We start from the raw sequence: 20,893 nt of genomic DNA, 5'->3' as shown, positions 1-20,893 counted from the left end.
CATTTATCAATGCAACCTGTGTGCTGAAAATGTACTTCTACCTCATCTAATTTTTTGTTTCCGTAAGATGAGAGAGGGGGACCCCTATATCCACCCACTCACCTTTCTATTTTCCACATTCCTTCTGTTGAACTAAGCAACATTTGTGTGGAAAATGTCAAACTAACTTTAATCATTTGATATTGTTTTTGTTCGTCAGTTTCCCCATCAAATATGTAGCTGTGTGCCCTATTAATGGAATCGATGCACTCTGTGTTCATGCTCATTTTCCCAGCTGTCGGTGAACGAGAAGGGAAACATTTGGAAACTAGTGCTGTAGAGGGCCAATTAATATAAAGAGAAACCTAAAATCACAATGCATCAAGGCTAAATAACAATTTCACTGTGTGGCGAAATCGGCGAGTGTCCAATATAGGACAGAAAAAACTTTTGTTTGCACAAAGAAACACATTAGTACTTTAGTGGAGAATTGACTGTCCTACACTGAGAATGTAACATTGAATGTATGACACACACTGGATTTGTCAATCTATCAATGGATTTGTGTTCGAACGACAGACCAAAGTGTTTTTTTAAAAATAAATAACTTTGTTTTTGGAATCATATTTGAAATAAAAAATCTAATTAATTTCAGACCAAAAGGACTAGGGACATAGCTTTCTCTGTCTGGCACAAAACCCAACCCTCAACACACCCAGAATCAAACTAGCACAACCAACCTTGGAGAAAATGCAGCTCCAGTCTGACCTGGCGCAGCTTTCATTGTAGGATTTCGTTCAACTTCTCCTCATAATACAGAAAGTTCTCCTGAATGTCCTCCCAGGGCATGAAAGCCCCCTCCTGCCCTTCCTCCTGCTCGACGAAATTCTGCCAGACAAAGTCGAAGTCCTGTGGTCCCATGATCTTCAGCTTGCAGCCGGCGGCCTTCATCTTGCGGAGGCTGTCCTGGATCTCAGGCTCCTCCCACATGAAGAGACGTCCCACTAACAGCATCAACCGCAGGTTCTTGTTCTTTTTCAGCACTGCAGTGATGCGCTCGGCACAGCCCACGCAGGGGCTGGAGGAGACGTACCAGGTCACCTGGTACTTGACGCCAGCCTTGCACTCGGGCAGGATGTTGTTGAAGAAGGCCTCTTCGGCATGGGCTGCGATGTGCTCATCTTCAAGGTAGCCACGGAAGGTGCCCGTCTCCTTGCCTTGGAGGTCCATCACAAAGCACAAGAAAGTCTTGTTCCTGCCAGAGCTGTATTCCACATTCCGAAATTGAAACTTGAAGAAGAAGGACGGAAACCGGCTCCTAAATGTTTGGGGGAAAACAAAGAAGACATTAGGGGGAACATGGTAATGCAAGTCCAAGTCTGCCATCAGTGAAGATATTTTTGGGTGCTTTTGACAGAATTCTTTAATGCATGCTTTACAACACAGATTCCTTGTGATCCCTTTGACCTTTTCAGTTTTGACTAGAAACTGTTCCAGTGACTTCCATTTGGTGCAATTAGGATGCCTTTTTCTCATGATGTAGTTTCAATGTCATTGTTAATGGATCTAACCAGCTAGAGCTATGTATCTCAATCTCATGCTGACTCTGGGGACTCTTTAGAGACCCCCCACCCCTAATTGACCTCAACTAGCAGAGAATATGTCAAGGAAAGCTCAGGTCTGTAATCATTCTGATCCAGTGACATGAAGCTATACTTTGTGTCCATCAGGAGTAACCAGAGTGAGGAATCAGTCGGAGTAACATACTTCGCCAGGACATCTTAGTCCAAGACCACGATTTGGGTTTGTTTTACCGTGACTGAAAAGGTTGCAACGGAAATGACTGCATGAGAAATATACGTTATACGAAATTGTTTGTACATTTCCCATGCGGACATCCATTGTAAAACAACCCCAAATCCATACAAACACTAACCCCCGCCCACACCCCCAACACACCCCCATCCCCCTACTTACCTTTCATTCCAACGCGCTGTGTCCAGCGACGCTGGTTCCCTTTCAGTTCCGTGAGCGGGAACCAACGCCACAGGGTCCTTTTTTAAAAATTATTATTATTTATTTTTTATTTAACTTTTGGTAGGGCGAGCTGTGGGGTTGTCCCCTGCTCACTATACTCTATAGTATAGTGAGCGGGGTGTTGCGGGGGACACCCCGCAGCCTTTTTTTATTTTTTTTTTTACCTACACCACCACATAGATACTACAAAATGTCCTACGAACATTTAGTCAGTAGGTCATGTAGTAGTATCTATTTTCGAACTTTTGGTGGTGTAGGTCATTTATATTTGGTTATTTTGCCCGAAACTAGGACCACAACCTCACCATTGCATCCTTTTTAATACAAAATCTCTTAATTCAGCCCAAACTCTGTTTCTTGTAAGATGGATGGGCGTCTGCATCTGTAGAATTGATTAAGGTTCTGGTGTATGATATCACTCTAATGTATTGGAGTAAAGCCCACATGCCTGTTCACTGGACATTGAGATTCAAAACTTTGATCGCCTGAGTGGTAGAACGGATGGCAGCGTGTAGAGTAAAGTAGGTGATTTACATGGAGTTCTAGAAGATAAGGGGTGGTCTAGAAAGAGGGATCGAAGTAACCGTGTAGAAATTGGAATGAAAGCCAATATGTAGAATGGGATATGGAAGTCATGGTGTAGAAGGCATTGTGCAATGTGGTGTGGAGTTGTTATTGTACACCGAGCAAAGGGAAGTGTGTTACAAAGGGGGAAGCAGAAATATGATATATATTGGGAATCAAAGTTGTGCAGTGAAATATGATTTGACTCTCGTGGGCCCCATCTTTGAAAAACATTTGATTGGCGGAACATCACAGTTAAAGAGGAAAATGGCAACTGCTATTTATTTAGGAGACTTGCTGCAACATGCCACATCCTAAAGAGCCGCAAAACCGGTCTCTCTTAACGCTAGCATAGCCAGAATTGTTAATCATGCCCCTGCACTCCCAGTCCATGGTACCGTTTGAATGGCCACCTCCATTGGACCCAAAACCTGGGTCTATGCAGGCAACCAGAAAGCTCAGTGTTTTTGGTATGTAGTGTTACAAAAAAAAACCCAACAGGTTTCATGAATTAATCTTTCGTTGCATGCTTAATACCGGAGACCAGTCTCCAAGAGCGGGACTGATCATCAACCAGTGTTGCTCTGCTTGGTCTTGCTTCCAAGACAAACATGTTTCCCATGAGCTATCCTCCCGGCCCAGGATCATAGTTTCTTTGCTAGAGGGGTAGGTCTGGTTAGGGAATCCTTGGTGAACCTTTGGAAAACCACAACAGCCCTATGTGTATTACTATATTCCTTTAGTTCTGGCACTCCTTATGGTTGGCGCTCATGGCTTGCCTCAGTGGTAGGGAAAAGGTTGGTCTCCAGACTTCCAGAATGAGCTATGAAACTGTTGTGCATCATCGGTTCATCAAGGCCACTATCCCCCAGTTCTCCTTGTTCTGCTGATTCCATATCACACCTTGACCACTAAGTATACCAGGTCATGTCCTTCTATTCTTTCCCTTCTGCTGCTAAGGTTCCCCAGACCCTCCTGCTTCCCTTCTCCCATTGCCTCTCTTTACGGGTGGTTGACTGCAGATCTGTTACCCATGCCATAGGGACTCATTACAGGCATTCTTCTTTAGGTGTCCGATGACACCCATTCATTATCTTCTGCGGGGTGCATTAAACATCTGTAATCGTTGCTAAGGAATGCAATTACGAACATCTGCAAATGGTGAAAAGATGTATATCGTCTCTGCTAGAAGTCTGATTTTAAGTGCATGGAATAGACTGGAGGACCTGCAGCTGCTTCTGAGGCATGTTGGTGCCATTAGAAATGTTATTGTATAACAAGTAAGCATGGCTGAATTAGCCTCATGGCAAGCAAAGCACCCAGAACATAATCTCCTCTCTCCATCCTCATCCTCTTTCTGTGTGCAGGTTCCTTAAGTAGCAATTCTTTCCCACCTCCTCGGCTGCTATTTGTCGTTACCCAAAGCCAGGGGAGTTGCTAGGTCTGGAAAAGATCCGGGGCTACGCTAATTTTGGGACAGTCAGGGCTCGGGGCTAGCTAGCTTTTTTGGTTGTAACCCCTGAGCTTCTATCCGGGGCTACAACCAAAAGACCCGGGGCTATAGTCCCCCCCCCCCCGCTTCCTTAATGAAAGGCACCCCCGAGCCACTCCAAGCCATACCACAAAATGTGTCTGAAGCGATGTAACATGCTGGTACACATAGTCGAAACTGAAGACGGAGCTGCCATTTTAAGAGAGCTCCAGATTGTTACATTGGGATCAGCATTTGTTGTTTTCCTTGGCACTACTACTTTGATGACAAAGCAGTTGCTGCTACCCATACTTTTCTGTTGTAATGGCCCTCTGTACAGAGTCCAATCCTCGGACATGACGTCATGTGGATGCTCCTTTGGCCGGCACTCGCTTATCTTCCAGTAATGTCCATTTGGCCCACCAAGCCGCCTGCATGCAAGTGATCGGGTGCTCGATCATGTTGCTCTCTCAAAGGCAGCTACCACTCCAAACCTGAGAGCAAACCAGACCACAACTCGCTGAAGGCCTAGGCAGGGGTCAGCAACCGTTGGTGGTCCAGATGTGTTGAACTACACCTCCCATCATCCCTAACCAGCATAGTCTATATCCAGATATCACGGGAATTGTAGTCCAAAACATCTGGAGAGCCAAAGGTTGCAGACCCCTGTACTAGAGAGGTGTAGATGTCCTCCTGCTTGATAGGATGACTTGCTCCAAGATTCACGCTTTACCAGCCGAAGAGACCAAGCATAAGCCTGCCACAGTTACAAACATCTGACAGGGACATCTGGTTGGTCCATATCTAGTCCACCTATCGGGAGAGAGTGGGTACATGGCCGCCAGGTGGTGCAGTTTGACACAGGCTCCCACTGTCTGGGGCAACACGATTAAAGCTTTAAAGTAGCATCACTCAGCGATGCAAGTCTTGTCCTGCAAGGAAGCACATCACCGAGCACTTGCGAGCTTCCAGCCAATAGGCTTTTCAAGTACACCTGCCCTTGTCAATTGGAAGTGGGTAGCCAGCGTTGTTTGTGGTGGCCCAGAGCGGTTCAATGGAACTGTGACTGCAATGCCACGATAAATGGATGCATATGGCCAGTTGTCTGGCATTCTCAAACTATTCGATCTAGGACTGATGGCTTGAGGGCCTGGAACATGCCAGCACACCTTCCCAAAGTGGCTCCAAGACTGTTTGCGGAGGTGTCAACGATACGTAGTACACAAGGGCACTCTTGGAGGATTGAAATCTGCTGTGGGAAGCGGTTCAGTACTTCATTTGTATTTTTATTTAAATGCCAGGCCAGGCCCCAAATATTTTCTAACACTCCTCTGACTCTGCTGGTGGGCACCACTGCTGCCCCCACCCATACCTCCTCCCCACAGTGCCGTCATATTTGGGATTACACTACAGCGCGCACCTGCTCATTGTGGTTAATGGATGCACTGACTAACATCGCTGCATAATTAAAGTGAGTCTGAGACAATAAGTGCTGGTGCTCAAAGATAAGTGCCTGGACTGAGCCCTGGCAAACACCCCCCACAAATTGATCACGTTCTGCCTTATTGCGCCTGCGCTAGCAAAGACTCCTGTAAAGTGGTGGTGGCCATGTTTAGGACAGGCACAAGTAAACTCTGTTGGTGCGGCCTCACCTGCCACATCAGCCATGCACTTTTCATCGGTTGCTGCTAATGAGATTAGTGTGCGGTAGGAAAAGTCTTATCCTCCCCAACCATGAATACCACTGGGACATAAAGGAAGGGAACCTCCACTGGAACTTCATGTGCATATTTGGTAAACTCTGACGAAGAAAAGAAAATGTGCCCTTAGGTGGAGGATGCATCTGGAGCGCAGTGGATGCAGCGTGTGGGGAATTTCTTGGATGCAGACTCTAGCTCTGGGACTGGATTCCAGCATGTTTGGTCTGTGCTGAAGTTAGTGCAGAAGGTGTTATGACTGTGCTATGTGAGATTTGAATAGGGATGGGGTGTTGGGCTTGTGGGGTGTGTACTCCCATCCCGGTCCACATTGTCCCGAGCATTACTGTGTTTAAGACTTTGTACATTTCCAGTCCATGTGGCCTCTCTTTTGTGTGTCTTGACCCATCCGTGGTCTGTGCATCTTTTATTCATTAACATCAAGCCGTCAATTGCTTATTAGCAACCTGGCGGGGGAGCCAGCCAAGCAGGTGGCTAGGAACGCGGGCTTGAACCGGCAGTGAAAGCCTGCATTCCATGCCGCCTGGCTGCTGGCCTCTCGCCCCCCCTTCCCCCAAGTAACCTTATTTCGGCTGCATCAACACTCACAGCTGCATCTGCCAGTCTGCTCCCGACGGCCGTTATAGAACTGGAAGCGGAGCTGCATGCAGAGCCCTGCATTCCCTTTCCATGGTGGCCATCTTGGAACAGTCTTTTCGTTATATGAACAGCATGCCAAGAGGCGCCCCGTTCAGGGAGCGAAAATACTGTACATTAGCTCCGTCCCAGTGCATGGGACGGGTGCGAATGGCCTTATCTACCCATTCCACGGGCATCACCAGGTGGTAACGGCCCGGTAACCACGTTAACTTCACATTAACTTCACGTTACCCCCGGTGATGCCTGTGGAATGGGTACATAACGCCACATTACTATTCCTTCTAATGTAGGGCACCTGTTCTCCAATTGGACTTGTTCTCTCTCTCAATAAATGCAGGAAATAAAATATAAGTGCAATTAGGGGAAAAAAGTGATTAAAATAGTGGGGAAAAGAGGCTATAAGTATAAGTTAGAACAGATTCTGAATTCTATCGGCTTGCTATTTCATAATGCAGTCAAACATTGTCAGTTTGGGGTTGGTTTTCATTTGTAGGTAGCAGATCTTTTCACAATCATTTGAGCTTCTTTTCAGAACAGGAATTGGCCCAACCTGTCACAGGAGGGCAAGGATGGCCCATCAACATGGGGGTTGCATGACAGCCAGTCCCTTTTTCACATGCATTTATGCTAATTAAAATAACTTCTGGGGCTCTGCTTTGATTCAAAAGTCACTCGTTGAGCTTTCTTGAGGTTAGGGCTTTAGAAGATAAATGTCTTAAGTTAAATCTAGTTAAAAACATTTGAATTGATGAATCTATATTACATTTATGAGGTTTAGGTGCACAGTCTAAAGCTTTCAGTAGATAAATAGCACCTGAATTGATTTGCTTCGTGTGGGATAATTTGGGTGTTGAGCTAAACTAGCAAATTGCATTAATACGGGAATCTGCCCCTTATCAAAAAACCGCAAGTATATGTTTACTCTCAATCTAAAGCTTTTCAAAGAATGGAGCAAAGAAATGTAGAGAGTTTAAGTGCGTTTATTGGGAATATGTTTATTAGTTAATAAAAAATTAACACCCCCCCCCCCCGCCCAACCCCCATTGCCCAATACAACATTTCGTTGAATCGAAGTGGCCAGACATTACCTCTGGATTCGGACTGGTCTATAGGGCAAGGAGGTAGTCGCCGAAGCGCCAACCCCGGACTCTAGTACCGCTCTGTTTTTTTTTGGCCAGAATGGACTACGTTTTTTGGCCAGAGCGGCCCAGTTTCTTAAATTAGAACACTAGTTTTAACCAATTTTACTAAGAAAATATGCAACATATTTTAACTAGAAGCACTCCCTTGGGTAGTCCAGACAGTCTGTTCTGGAGAGTAACTAATTGTAATGTGTGATCCTGGGCCACTTCTTTATTGGTGTCTGGACCGATGTTATGTCCCAGCCGACCCTGTATGCCTCTCTGATTTTGGCCCCCTCGAATCCCCACACCCCTCCCCTGCACTGCCCGCTCTCAAATGTTAAATAAACATAAAGTAAATTCAAGCTTCGGTACATCGTTAAAAATAACCCTCGAAAGAATGTCCGCCCTGCCTGCCCTGACAGCTGGGCAAGAGATGAGGGCAGGGGCCACCGCCATGGAGGGGGTTGGGCGCCATTGCTCTAAGCCATGGCACCTCTCCTGTCCCCTGTCTTCTGTGATGGACTTCTGTGTATGTTTGTTCAGAGCGTCTGTTTCTCTGAAAACCAAGCCTGCGGGGGTGGGAGGAGGTGGGGGGGAGGGGTCCCAGGGTCCCGGTTTGAACCTTAGAGGCAGCCAGGGATTGGTCAGTAGCCTGTGATGTTACTCCTATGTACTGTGCCATCATTGTCACCGCTTCTTCCGGGCATCAAGTGAGCACCTTGCCCTGTCACTGATCTGCAAGGTATCGGGCCTTATGTGATAACTGCCCGCCAGCCAAGCTAAGCATCTCCAGTGGCAGGGAGAAAGGAATTGTCGTGTAAAATGTCCATTAAGGCTGTAGGCACGTGCTCCCTTATAGTGCCAGCTTCTCTGCCATGGCTTCAGTTTAACATGTGATGGAATAAGGCATCGTGTTCATTATGCAGTAGAGTAAAAACGTGCGTAAAAAGCATACGTAAAACTTTTCTGCATGCATTTTTGCTCTAATCCAGATTTGTATTGATGTGTGTGGTGAAAGCATGGGCGTAATTTTAGGGGGCACATGGGTGTGTGTCCCCCCAACTTTCATGGCACACCATGTTGTCCCTATTCATTTGGCTGGGGCACCTTTTCTTCAGATGTCATGTCCCCCCCCAACATTTTCAGCAAAGTTACTCCACAGAACGGGGGCACAGAGCACCAAGCGCAATTACTGTTTCTGCCACCCCGGAGCACTGTGCCATGCAAATCTGCCAGCATGATATGTTCATGCTGGCAGTAAGGGATTTGATTGAACTGGGATCTGCTTGCTTTATTCACCTGCTAAAAGCACGAGGGCTCGATGGGAATCCATTGAAAACGCCGCCTGCTTGGCTTGCGTGGAAGACTCGGTTGTACAATTTGCGCTATGAGGTGCTGAACGGAAGCGTCACGCATGACAGTCCCGTGCACTCTATGCAGACTTAGAAAGTCGCATCCTGGGTGGTTTGTTCCCTAAAGGACAACCTTACAATGTCGGCAATTTGTATGCACACGTTATGCGGCGTCATAATGAGTGCCTGTGCTATGATGGCCGCGCCTGACGCTGTCAGATTTGATTGGCTAGTGGAGCCACATCACATGCCCCAGATTTGTGGAATGCAGACCACCAGTTCGTGCCCTCGTTTTGAGAATTCCAATTGGCTCATTAGAAGAGCGCATGCTTTTGTTTCAAATGGGCGAGAGCGAAGCATGTAAAGTTGCTTAAGTGCAAGGGAAATCTTGTTTTTCCATGACAGTTCTGCAACCCTGTAGTGGAAGCATTGGTTCTCCCAACTCTGTTTTGCCAAGACATTTCAGTTCTGATCTGGTGTGGCATTCAGGGCAGGGACGTAATTTCACCAGAATGCCAGGGGTAGTGGACGTGACATCACGTGACCTTTGAGCTCTGATGACATCACAGGAAGTGATGTCAATTGACCCCATCCCGAAGTGACATCACGGGAAGCGATGGAACACAACCTTTCACCCCTTGACAAAACAGGAAGTGGCATCACATAGCATTGTTTCGAAGTACACTACGAAAAATATGTTTAAGATATCACTGTAAAGTGATATACATTTATACAAGAATGGATCACCATGTGTATCGTTAAGATCAGTGCGTATAGGCCCATATTACCAAATGACTGTGTATGCAAGCAGACGTCCAAGGACAAACGATATTGATGTGTTATTATATAGCACTTGCGCTTAAGCGCTTCATATAGAGCAAATATTCATACAATATCACCCAACAACCTGTGTTAGTACTCATTTATCAACCTCTCCAGGATGAAAGGCTGAGTTGACCTTACCGGTAGTCGAACCTGCAAATCACACATGCATTGCAGCAGCCAGCACTCAACCCGCTGAGCTATCTTACTGGCTATAGCCATCAGAAAACCAGCCACTCCAGAAACAAAGAGCCACATGCTGCTGGCCACACCCCATGAGCCTCAATTTAAAAAAAAATAACTTTTTTTAGGGGTAGCAACTGCGACCCCTGGCAACCCCTAAATGACGTCTTCATGGGTCTGTGAGCACACCTCAATGCTTACCAGGGAATTTATTCTTGGAACTTCCCACCTTAACTATTGCCCTGCACGCCCCGGTTTCCCATTCCAGTTGTGAGATTTTTTTTCTGTTCGGCTACTCAGTGGCCAAAGTAATGGAACTATGTTCCCCCTGCCCTGCCCCCTTTTACTACCTCACCACCCCAGAACCCGCCCTCTGCGCTCCCCTCCCACTTCATTCTCAACCCTCCACAATTCAAACACCGTGCCTTCCCTTTCTCCGCTAAAAAGCATTGAAATAAACACCATTAGTTGGTCATTGACCCCCACAGCAGGCAGCTTCATGCAGCCTCCCCTTCCCATAATCCACTCTTCTCATCTCTTAAGTGACACTCCTGGGGCTATAGCCACACCCCCTGACAAGGGTGACCAGATTTTCAAGATGAAAAACCGGGACAACCAACAACCTAGAAGAAACACTACCCCCTAACGGCGCCCCCACATAATATCCTCCCGAGCCCGCCCTCCCCCTCAAGCCCACAGTATTTCCAGCATTGCGCCTGCCTATTACTGGTGCAGTTTTGACTATGAATAAAGCCAATAAAAATCGAGCTTTTGCTCTGATGGATGTTACAGGACTTGCCGTTTAGCGTTTCCAAACTGGTCTATGTGGCACAGTCGGGTAATGCATGTGGCTGGCATCTGTAATGTTGCGGCTTCCAGTCCATTCTGCAGTGCAAAAATTCCGACCCCATAAAATTATACCCCGTTCTCGAGATGGGCAGTTGTAAAAGTGTAATACATTGTGAAAGCATAATAATGTTTATTATTGCCTATTAAGTTAAGTTGTCACCATACCTTTCCCCAAAACAATGATTAACATCGTCCATCCCTCCAAAACCAGGACAGGGTTCTTAACTTAAAAAAAACTCTCGGGACGGGGGGACCAAAGGTCCAATTCCGGGACAGTCCCGAGAAAACCAGGACACCTGGTCACCCTACCCCTGTCCGCCATCCCCTGACCCCCTGCCCCCCTTCCCACCTGCCCATCATCGGTACAGACAATGTGTCTGCAGCAATCCATGATTTATTTATACCTACCTACGTCCCCAAATGCAAAACCCGGAGAATGATATCACATATGCCCCGCCCCCTTCTCCAAGACCCCGCCCATCCGACTCCACCACTTTTTTTTTTTTTTTAAACAGCAGAGAGCCTCTTTTCCAAAACTAGTTCAAGGTAAATTTTGGATAAAACCCAGATCACGTGCTGTTTGCCAAAGAATTTGCTGTTAATTTAAAATGCTCTTTTCTTTGAATTCCTATTCATAAATACTAAAACTCCAATGGTAAAAGCAAGGTTACAGATGCTGTCACATGAGCCCTCCTCCCCATTTTGAACAGACTGGAGCAGCCGGTCTCCAAGCCGCCTTTTTCTCTGAAGTGAGTCGCGTTCGTGTTTGCGCCGTGTCGCTCACTATTCAGTGCATGAGGTGCTGCTAACGGGGGAACCCGGCCTTCCGATCTGCTGCAGATCCTTACTTTCTGCCCACACCTCAATGGGAATGTCCAAACGGTTTGTTTGTAGCCAATCACATCGAGGCGTCGGCGCACTTCCTTGGATTGCCGGTAATCCCGGAGACTCCACGCTCTTCCCCAGAGACCCGGAGAAGTGCATAAAAACGTGGATTCTCTGGGATAAACCCAGAGACTAGGCAGGTATGGGTTATTAGCAGGGTCTTGTGACTGCTCGGCAATGAGCGTTATGTCGCAGGTAGACTATACAAATCAACAAGAGCAACCCAGCACCTGCGAGATGATGCAGGATGATGTGACACTGGATTGTTACCAGTGCGGCCCGCAGCGGATCCAAGTAGGTTTGGAACTCCGCTCCTAAAAGGCCTACAAAAACCAGTCTTCAATGGAGGCAGGGTTTAGACATAGAACCCTGCCGAGCATCCTCTCCAACCCGGCCTGTTAACCCAACCTCAACTTTCCACACCAAAATGCCAGGGGCAGTGGAAGTGACATCACATGACCCTTGACCCCTGGATGACATCACAGGAAGTGATGCCATTTGATCGAACCCCGAAGTGACATCACGGGAAGCGAAGGAACATGACCTTCCGCCCCTTGACAAAACAGGAAGGGGCATCACATAGCATTGTTCCTAATTACACAACGAAAAATATGGTTACGATATCACTATAATGTGATGTACATTTCATACAAGAATGGATCACTGTGCATATCGTTAATATCAGTGTGTATAGGCCCATATTTCCAAATTACTGTGAATGCAAGCCGACGTCCGTGAACAAATGATAATGATGTGTTATTATATAGCACTTACTCTTAAGCGCTTTATAAAGAAAAAATATACACCCAATATCACCCATCCTGTGTTGGTACTGATTTATAGACCTCAGAAGGATGAAAGGCTGAGTTAAGGTGTTTTAAGAACAGACTAAATCAGGGGCTCACCCCCTGAAGTGTGACTGAAATAAACCTTTAATGAGTCTAGCAATTATTGTATAGAATTCCAGAAAGACACATTATTTGTTATTCCTGTTCTTTCTTATTTAGGGCCACTGCTGAAACTGTTCCACTAGTGCAACCCCCTGTTTTTTTTAATTTATTTTACTTTTAAGAGGCCTGAACAGGAAAGTCAGCCACTCCAGAAACAAAAAGCCACATGGCACTGGCCATCGCCAGTCCAGAAGCTTACATTTAAAAGACACGTTTTTTAAAAGAATTTTTTTTTTTTGTGGGTAGAAAGTGACACATCAGGGGTCGCAGGTGCGACCCCCAAATGACGTCCCTGTGGATTGCGCACAAAGATTCCTGTTTTGGATTTCAAATTTAGTGTTTACCCTGCAAAGAAATACCACGATTGTGGCTGAGAATGACTTTTCTTTTTTTTGCTACTCCTTAAGAAATCATTTTAATCCTAACATTAAACAATCGATAGTAAAACACATCCACTTCAAAATCGAATCTGACGACCTGCCAGGAGTTTAGCGCTACGGGAATGGTGAATGCCCAATTGCAACACACAGCTTCTGTGGGTAAATTCAGCTCCCAGCAAAGAACCAATCAAACTCGTGTTCGCCTGATAAGTTGCTTTTGGTGAATTTCGAATGGAATCCGAGTTCTTAAAAATGATTTCTTATTTCGGGGTGCAAAAGCGAATTGAGTTCCATCGGGTTCTTTGGTGGAACTGGTCGTGTGTAGCAAGGCACCCTTGTTTGACAAAATGGCCTCACATAAACCAGTCCCCCAAAAGTAAAACTTAAAATAAAACTGTTGCACTACTGGGGAAACGAGAAGTGTCTCAAAAGATTATTTTTCAAGCAGAAAAATACGCCCCTCACTAATTAGGAGGGGCTTCAGGGGGGCGATTCTGAAGAATGAGCATTTGTTTTCAGTGTTGGAGTCTTACTTACCCCGTCACAATTTCGAAGGGGGGCAACTCCTCTTCCGGCTGTTTCTCGGGCTTCTCGGCATTTTCGGTTTCGGGGTCCTGCCCATTCTTGGGGGGTTCGGGGTTGCCTTGCTGTTCAGCCATCATGCGTCCTCGGGAGAGCTTGGGGGGGAAAGGGACCGAGAGAGAGGGGCTTCTCTGGTGATCTGCAGCAGGGTGGCAAAGGGACGTCTGAGCTGGAGTCTCGACAGCAACTGGCCCGGGCTAATTATGGCTCAAAGTCGGGGGGGATGGGGGCGGCAGCAGCAGCAGCGAGCTTCGGGGAGATAAGAGGGGGCGACTGCACCGACCACTCTCAGGTGGTACCGGGAACAGCCTTGCTCGTTTGTTATCGCGATGCCTCCTTTTCATGTGTTATCTTGTGCTTTTATGCAATGATTGTCACGATGGAATTAGCCTCGGTGACGCCCATCGGATGGAAAAAATCTTGGAAACGAAGTGGTTGCCCTGTTTACCCATCGCCAGGGAAGACTCTTGGCAAGTGGGTTCACATGACCTTGCCAGCCCCGCCAACCATATTTCAATCCTGACCTTAGAGTACCCCTTGACCGGGTGTTCCTGAAACAAGATCAGCCTGGAAGGAAAATTAGAACCCCAACAAAACAAGCACTGGCAATGGCAACAGATTGGGTTTTTGTGCTTGCGTGGGAAAGGCACTTGCCAGGCACAGCCGTAGTGGTATGAACTACCTACCCATTGTTGGTAGCAGGTGAAAAATGGTGCAAGTATCTGGACGTATAATAGCTGTGCCTAGCGAAAGCTGCACACCTTTTCACAATCCCAAAATGTTGGCTTTGCTAATGCTTGTTTTAGGCAAGGCTTCTGTGGCTTTGCCAATGCTTGATTTTAACAGGATTTCAGTGAGGACATGCAGCGCTTATAGATCGAGTGGCAGAAGTCAAACCTGGTAAAACATTTTTATTACACCAGTAGCGTGTTTACAACTCCAATTAAGTCATTAACTCTCAGAAGACTGCTTTCAAAAACCACTGGCAGGCAATTTGAAAGCAAGGCCTGATGGTAAGGCTTGATTAAAGCAAGCACAAAGAGTTCCCACAATGAGGTGTTTTGGGCGGGCAGAGGCAGGAATGGGTAGGAATGGCCATATGGGTTAACCTGGTCATGGGCAGGCAATGGGTGCTCACATAACCAAGCAACACCTACAGACTGTGTGTTCCTCCTCATAAGTCATTCCTGCCGATCCGTGCGCCAATGCAATAGTTTTGGCTTATAGGTGCGACACTTAGTAGCCCAAACTAAAAAGAGGCCCAGATTGGCAAGCCACAATGATCAACTAAGATGTACTTCGTGGCACATCTTTGTGAAATATTGTGACACGTGGTGCCCTTTACATTTAAAGCACATTGGTGAGCTCTACTTACTGCCCAGTGCAATAAGTCTTCAAACTGCCCAACATTGGACTACAGTAAGCTAGGCCAGTCAGGCAAATTTGCAGCAGGCTCTGGGAATAATTCATTGTCCAATCACAACCTAGGGATCTTCGGTCGAATGACGGGTTTAGTTGTTGAGTTCGTCCAGCCAATCAGACCCGTCTATGGATAATTTGTCGAGTTTTTTCAGCCATCCAGGAGCTTAGACTCTCTTACCGGAAGTTAAACCCCTACATAAGGCCCAGTTTAGACCCTGTTCATTTGTGGGCTTTGATGGCTGTTGGGGAAGAAGTACCAAGGGCAGGCTCACACTGCTGTTTGGAGGGTTTTTGGAGCAGGGCTCCCAGACGTTAGGGGGAGATTGTAGCTGCTTAGTGTTGCTTTTTGTCTAATTTCTTGGTGTTTCGTTTTTTGTAGGAATTGCATGTAACCCTTTCGTTTAGTGTTTGTTGAGTGTATCCATTGTATGTTGCTAGTTCCCCATGCACACATAGAAGCCTATCTTGCCCTTTCCTCCTCGCTCTCTTTTCCCTTTGTGTCCAATCCTTAACCCCATCCTCCCAAAAAATAAATAGTTTGCCCTTTCTCATTTCCACTTGTATGATTGTTGGTGTTGTCTTGTCTTCATAATTGCTGGTCTGCTAGGTTGTCATGCAGGGTTATAGACATATAGACACCTCAGAGCTGTCTATATGTGAAATCAAATTCTTGAAGAAACTATTACTCTTGCCTGTATCAGCCACATTGGCTCTGGTCCATTTAAAACTTGACAACACTAGGGTATCGGCTCGGATTTCACTCAAACCGAGACTGTCCTGGGCCAGGGTATGGAACGGAGAGGGGCTACCGTCCCACGATCTGAGCCTTGAAGGGGGGAGACGTTTAAAGTGGCTTGTGCATGTGAAGGCACGTCTTCCCAGCTGGGCCTGCCAGATCTGTGGAAGAAGCCCCATGTACCTCAGATATGGGATTTGAACACCCCAAAAACTAGGGCAAAATGCTATTGTAAGAAGATCTGATAGTTGATGCCACAGTTAAAATCCGGTGTGGATTACCTTGAAACTACAGTGGAAATAGGGTTCAAGGTTTACATGGATACCATTCTTTCGTCATGGGAGACCTCTTATTATGTGCGATTCAGGCTCGGGTTTTTGCCAGTAGCCTGTATAACCTAGAGATGGCAGGGAGCACAATCTGACCTCTACCCAATGTGCGGATCCTATATAGAGAATATTTTGCACTTTTTATTAATTTGCAATAAAACCCATTCCCTAAGCTGTATGTACCTGTGACCTATTTTGAATAATGCTGGTATTGGCCATGTAACGCCTGCTTTAAGGTAATTATGAGAATGCCTGCTCCCTCATGTGGTTTTTGGAACTGGGTGCTTTATTCACAGGCCACGGCTGCTGAGAAATAAGACCTTGAAGATTGCCTGTGGTAGTGGCCAAGAGTGAATAAGCATCCGAGGCTGCGGGCAATTGCTCTCATTGGTCACTGCTGTTTTAATACTATAACCACTTAACAGAAGGGCACCAAACGCGAGCTGCCCCATGGAACTCTAAGTTTTATTTCTAATTTCAGTATTTTTCAGATACTAAGCAATTTTGTGCTTCTCTCTGCCTACGGGCTGCCAAATTTGGGAGTCTTGTATGAATCATGTTGTTGATTTGCACCTGCTGACTTATTATTTTGTATATCTGCCCACCCCAATGATGTAACAATTGTAAGCTTTACACAGGAACATTCCGCCGATTTGTATTAGAGGTTTGTATACGTGTATTTGAGCTTTTTATGTATTAAGTGTAGTATTTGTCCACTCTCATGATGTAAAAATGTTTGCACAGGAACCCTCTGTTGATTTGTATCTGAAATAGTATATGTGTGTACCTGTTTTTTTATGTATTAACTGTATTTGGAACTTGAAGGTCAAAACCGAATAAAAGTATGCTTGGCTGGCTGTTCTAGTATGGCCTATGATTCTTGGGGCTGATTTGGTTGGTGTTGAAAACCTTTGTTCTTTGGGGAGTGGTCACATGTGGTTTGCACTCAGCTTTGCAAATTCACAATTGAGGCTCTTCTAGGGCAGCACATGCTACGCTGCTAGGGGGAGACTGAGGAGGCAGAGCTCTGTATCCCCGAGCAGGAGGGGGGGGGGTTCCCCCGCTCCCCATGATGGATGAGGAGTGGGGAGCCTTAGGCTCTTTTGGGCACCGGTTCACAGGCAAGGACAATGCAGCATTATTGATCACTAAGTGGGTTGGAGGCAGGGCCACTGGAGGAGGCCCCGACTTGTAGCACGGAGTCTGGGGTGACCGTGCCTCTTGTGGAGGCCGTTGTGGTAGCAAGGCCTCTAGTGCATGCCCCCCAGAGAGGCATGGCTGCTGGTGGAGCAGAAGGGCAGGTTCATCATATTAGAGGAGGGATCAGCCACAGCAAGAATCTTGGAGGGGCATTATGGGGCGGCGGCTCTTGACTGAATGAAGGTTATTGAGTAGGTAGGAAGTTGGCTGCACCCAGAAGGGAGACCACTTCCACCATCCAGCCACTGAGGAAGAAGTGGAGGTCCATCGGGGAGGAGGACCATCCTTAGCTGGTGGTGCAGCAGCAGGTAGGAGAAGAGATTAAGGTGGTGGAGGAGACGCTTCCTGTGCCTCCCATGGTGGAGGGGGCAACCAGGCACAGGAGGAGCCCCAGTGAGTAGAGTCCTCTGCCCTCCCTTAAGCCACTCATGTGCTCCTGGGGATGGGATTTTGTCCTGTAAGCAGGTAACCTTGTTGTGGGAAGAGCCTGAGGTCTGCTGAGTGGCAGAGGGCTGTGGGTAGAGGGTCATGCAGGGGCAGAATGGAAGGGGCAAGAGCCTCCCCATAGGGACGAGGGCCACAAGGTACTATGTTTGCTGGTGGCATAAGAAAGTGCCTGATGAACGAGACCTGTACATCTGCATCTTAGTTGCCAACATCCTCCCTTCTGGTGATGGTGAGGAAGAGGGAGAGGGAGAGGGTCCTATCCCATCCCAGGGCTATAGTGCATCATGGCAGCAACATAGGTCATAATATGCCATAACCCCTGCCCTGTCCAGGTTGACCAATCTTTGCTAGTGGCACCAGCAACTGTGTGCAGCAGAAGGCCCCCGTCACCTGCACTGCCCAACAAGCTGTTGCAGGCAATGCGCCCCTTGCAGCGCCTGTGTTAGGGCATGAGCCCTTCCGCTGCATTATGAGGCAAGCTGGACTGCCTTGATTGCAGGCAGTCCGTTACCTGTGGGAGGCAGGACCGCATAGTAGTTTTGGGCAACTTCAAGAGGCGCATGGCGCTTCACCACACGTCCCTCCTGTAGGTAGTTACGCAGGGGAGAAGCAATGAGGCAGATGGACTGTCCTTGCAAGGAGAATTGCCAACCGCAAGTGTGGCGGCGGTCTCTGGGAGAACTGGAGAATGTTAGAAAATCAGTCTGTGGGGTAGTTGAGCACGTTAGTACAGGGAATCACCTTGTAAAAGAGCCTGGGAACTTTAAGGGTGTGGCTGCACTGTGTGGAAAACAGCCTGAAATCCTAAGGAACGGATGCGTCCTCTAGGTAAAAACTACAAACCCAGTGGAGGGCTTCATACTGTGGGAGAACAGTACGTGATGGCTGAACAAGCGGGAGAACCCGAGGGCCTTACGGTGTGGCTTCACCCTCTGAGAGAGCCTGGGAACAGCAAAGTAAAAAACTAAAAATGGCAATAATCTTAGTGGGTTTCTGCATCATGAGAAAAACCCTGAGAGCTCTAGTGGGTGCTGTGCCGTGTGAAGGAACCCGCAATTTAAGGGGTGGCTGCAACTCGTGGGAGGGCCATAGAACCTTAGTGGGTGGCTGGACCCTTGTGAGAACGCCATACCCTTATGGGGTGGCTGCTCCCTCTGAGAACCATAGTGCCTAGCTGTGAACCTTGAAACAGCCTGAGACCCTTATTGCGAAGTTGAGCCCTATTAAAAATCTGAGAGTCTTGAGGGGTGCATGGACCACCCCAGTTAACCCAAGAACTTTAGTGGGTTTCTGTGCCTTGTGAGAAGGAAATAAACCTGAGAACCTGGATGTGCCCTCTGGCAGAACGCGACAACCTTGTGGGTGGCTGTGCCAGTTAGGAGAACATGACTTTTGGCAATTTGTGTTCTCATCATGAGACAATGCAAGGATTTAACAATGTTACTCAGGCAATAAACAATGGTATTGCGGAAGGCAGCCAGTGGTCCGGGCCTCTGATTGGCTGCTAAAGCAATCGGTTTCCCAACCACATGCATCATTTTCCAGATCTGACATTAAACAGGTAGCAAATCATTGGGCCTCATTACAAGTATGGCGGTAAGGCAACAACGGCGCCGGTGCACCGTTGCTACCGTACCTCCATACTTGAAGTTCTGCTCGCGGGTGCCCTTGCAACCACCAAGTCTGACCTGGTGGCTGTAACGGCACCCGCGAGCAGAACATGATGGTAGCACCAGTACCATTATTAACGGTACCGGTGCTACCACCCCCCGCATTATCATTGAGCCCTATGGAGCTCAAATGGGAATGGGGATGTACGGGGCCCGGCACCCACAAAAGGGCAATTACTGGGTCCAGCTGGGCCAGAATAGCCCGGTAATTGCACATTCGAGGTTGCCGGACCAGGTGCGAGTTTGGAGGTAGCCTTGACGGTAAAACGGCAAGGCTACCTCCAACCTCGTAATGAGGCCCATTGTCCTTATCTGAATTGATCGATCGCCTGTGGGTAGGTATTGCGCTATAGTCTTCCACCAGGAAGGGAGTGTTGTTGATTTTTATAAATGTCACTTGTTCAACATGCAGGATTGCAAGGCTTCTTCTGCTGTAAGACAGTGTTCCCGGCTGTACAGTGTTAGGAAAGATTTCGTAATTGTAGGTAATTTTCCTTCCATGTGGCAACCCCTAAACTTTTTGCTGTTGTTTTTCACCTTGTTCTTGACTTTGCAAGAGAAGTGCAGCCTTCTGCTGCACTCCTCTGGGCCTTCGCTCCTTTTCTTACGGGGAAACTGACATGCCCTTAAAACAGTCAGTACCGGGGAACGCTGTTTCCCGTAGTTTCTTTTATCATGTTGCGGCTTTAGTGCAACATGACACAAGAGGGCACTGTAATCTAAGTTACAGCTCTCTTGGGTCTCTAGCCTTCTACAGGCCCTAGATACTCGTTTAGGATTGTATTTGATCGGTGCAAGTGATTCAGGGACGGGAATGGTGGCAGCGATCGTTTTTTTGTGTTTTGAGCTCCTTTTGGCGTTCTAAGCACGTTTTCTGCGCTTAACCCAAAATGGTGGCCTGGCTCCCAAAATGGCCAGACCACGAGGCTCCTTTGTCCTGTCCGCTGACCGTCTTGCTCCCTTCACCTTCCCCAGGTCGAGCCGACCCGGGGCCTTCCTTATTTGGGCATGTACTTTCCCGCGAAACACGGATGCTTTCGCGGGCTTCTACATGTCTTTTGTGTGCCTCCAGGGTGTGGGCTGGGATGTCTGGTCCCAATACACATCCTGGGTGCCAGAGAGTCTAGGGTGGTGTGAATGCCTGGGACCACCGTGGTCCGTGATTGGTCCACGAATGGTGTGAGTGTTGATGAGCGGATCTCCCATTGGGTCCCCTCCGTTTTGGCGCGAAGGGAACTGTGGATAAGAGGGGGCTGGAAACACCACTACCATGTCGATCTCCTGAGTTCTCACGAACGAAGGAATACAGGAGCCAAGTATCCTGCAACCAAGAGGCTGGACCGAGGAATCGCTGGTGACCCGCTGAAGGACTCCTCCTCTGCACTGCTGTCGCCTTGTGAAACCCTTTTCACCTTTGATCGAACCAGAAGGCCTGTACTGGTGCTTCGTCCCTTGGAATAGCGGGAACAGCTATTCTCGGCATCTTCATCATCTCCTGCCAGTAAGCCTTCGGAAGCGTCTCTGGGCCATCCAGTTGACTGACCAGCTTACAAG

At 47.5% G+C, this 20,893-nt stretch overlaps 1 protein-coding gene across 1 annotated transcript in view; it reads right to left on the bottom strand.

Annotated features, from left to right (window-relative positions):
* APOBEC2 (apolipoprotein B mRNA editing enzyme catalytic subunit 2) overlaps positions 1 to 13,879 on the bottom strand; it is a 46,416-nt gene extending 32,537 nt beyond the window's left edge. Inside the window, exons 1-2 of the mRNA XM_069633527.1 lie at positions 13,491 to 13,879; positions 720 to 1,297 (exon numbers count right to left, since the gene is read on the bottom strand). Of these exons, the coding sequence (XP_069489628.1) occupies positions 760 to 1,297; positions 13,491 to 13,615 (663 nt within the window). The 5' untranslated portion in view covers positions 13,616 to 13,879 and the 3' untranslated portion in view covers positions 720 to 759. The remainder of the gene's footprint in view (positions 1 to 719; positions 1,298 to 13,490) is intronic.
* Between the last annotated feature and the right edge of the window lie 7,014 nt (positions 13,880 to 20,893).

Source organism: Ambystoma mexicanum, chromosome 13 (genome assembly GCF_040938575.1).
Source record: "Ambystoma mexicanum isolate Mex_15411 chromosome 13, UKY_AmexF1_1, whole genome shotgun sequence".
In the NCBI taxonomy this organism is placed as follows: Eukaryota; Metazoa; Chordata; class Amphibia; order Caudata; family Ambystomatidae; genus Ambystoma; species Ambystoma mexicanum.
This window is presented reverse-complemented; position numbering and strand designations above follow the sequence as displayed.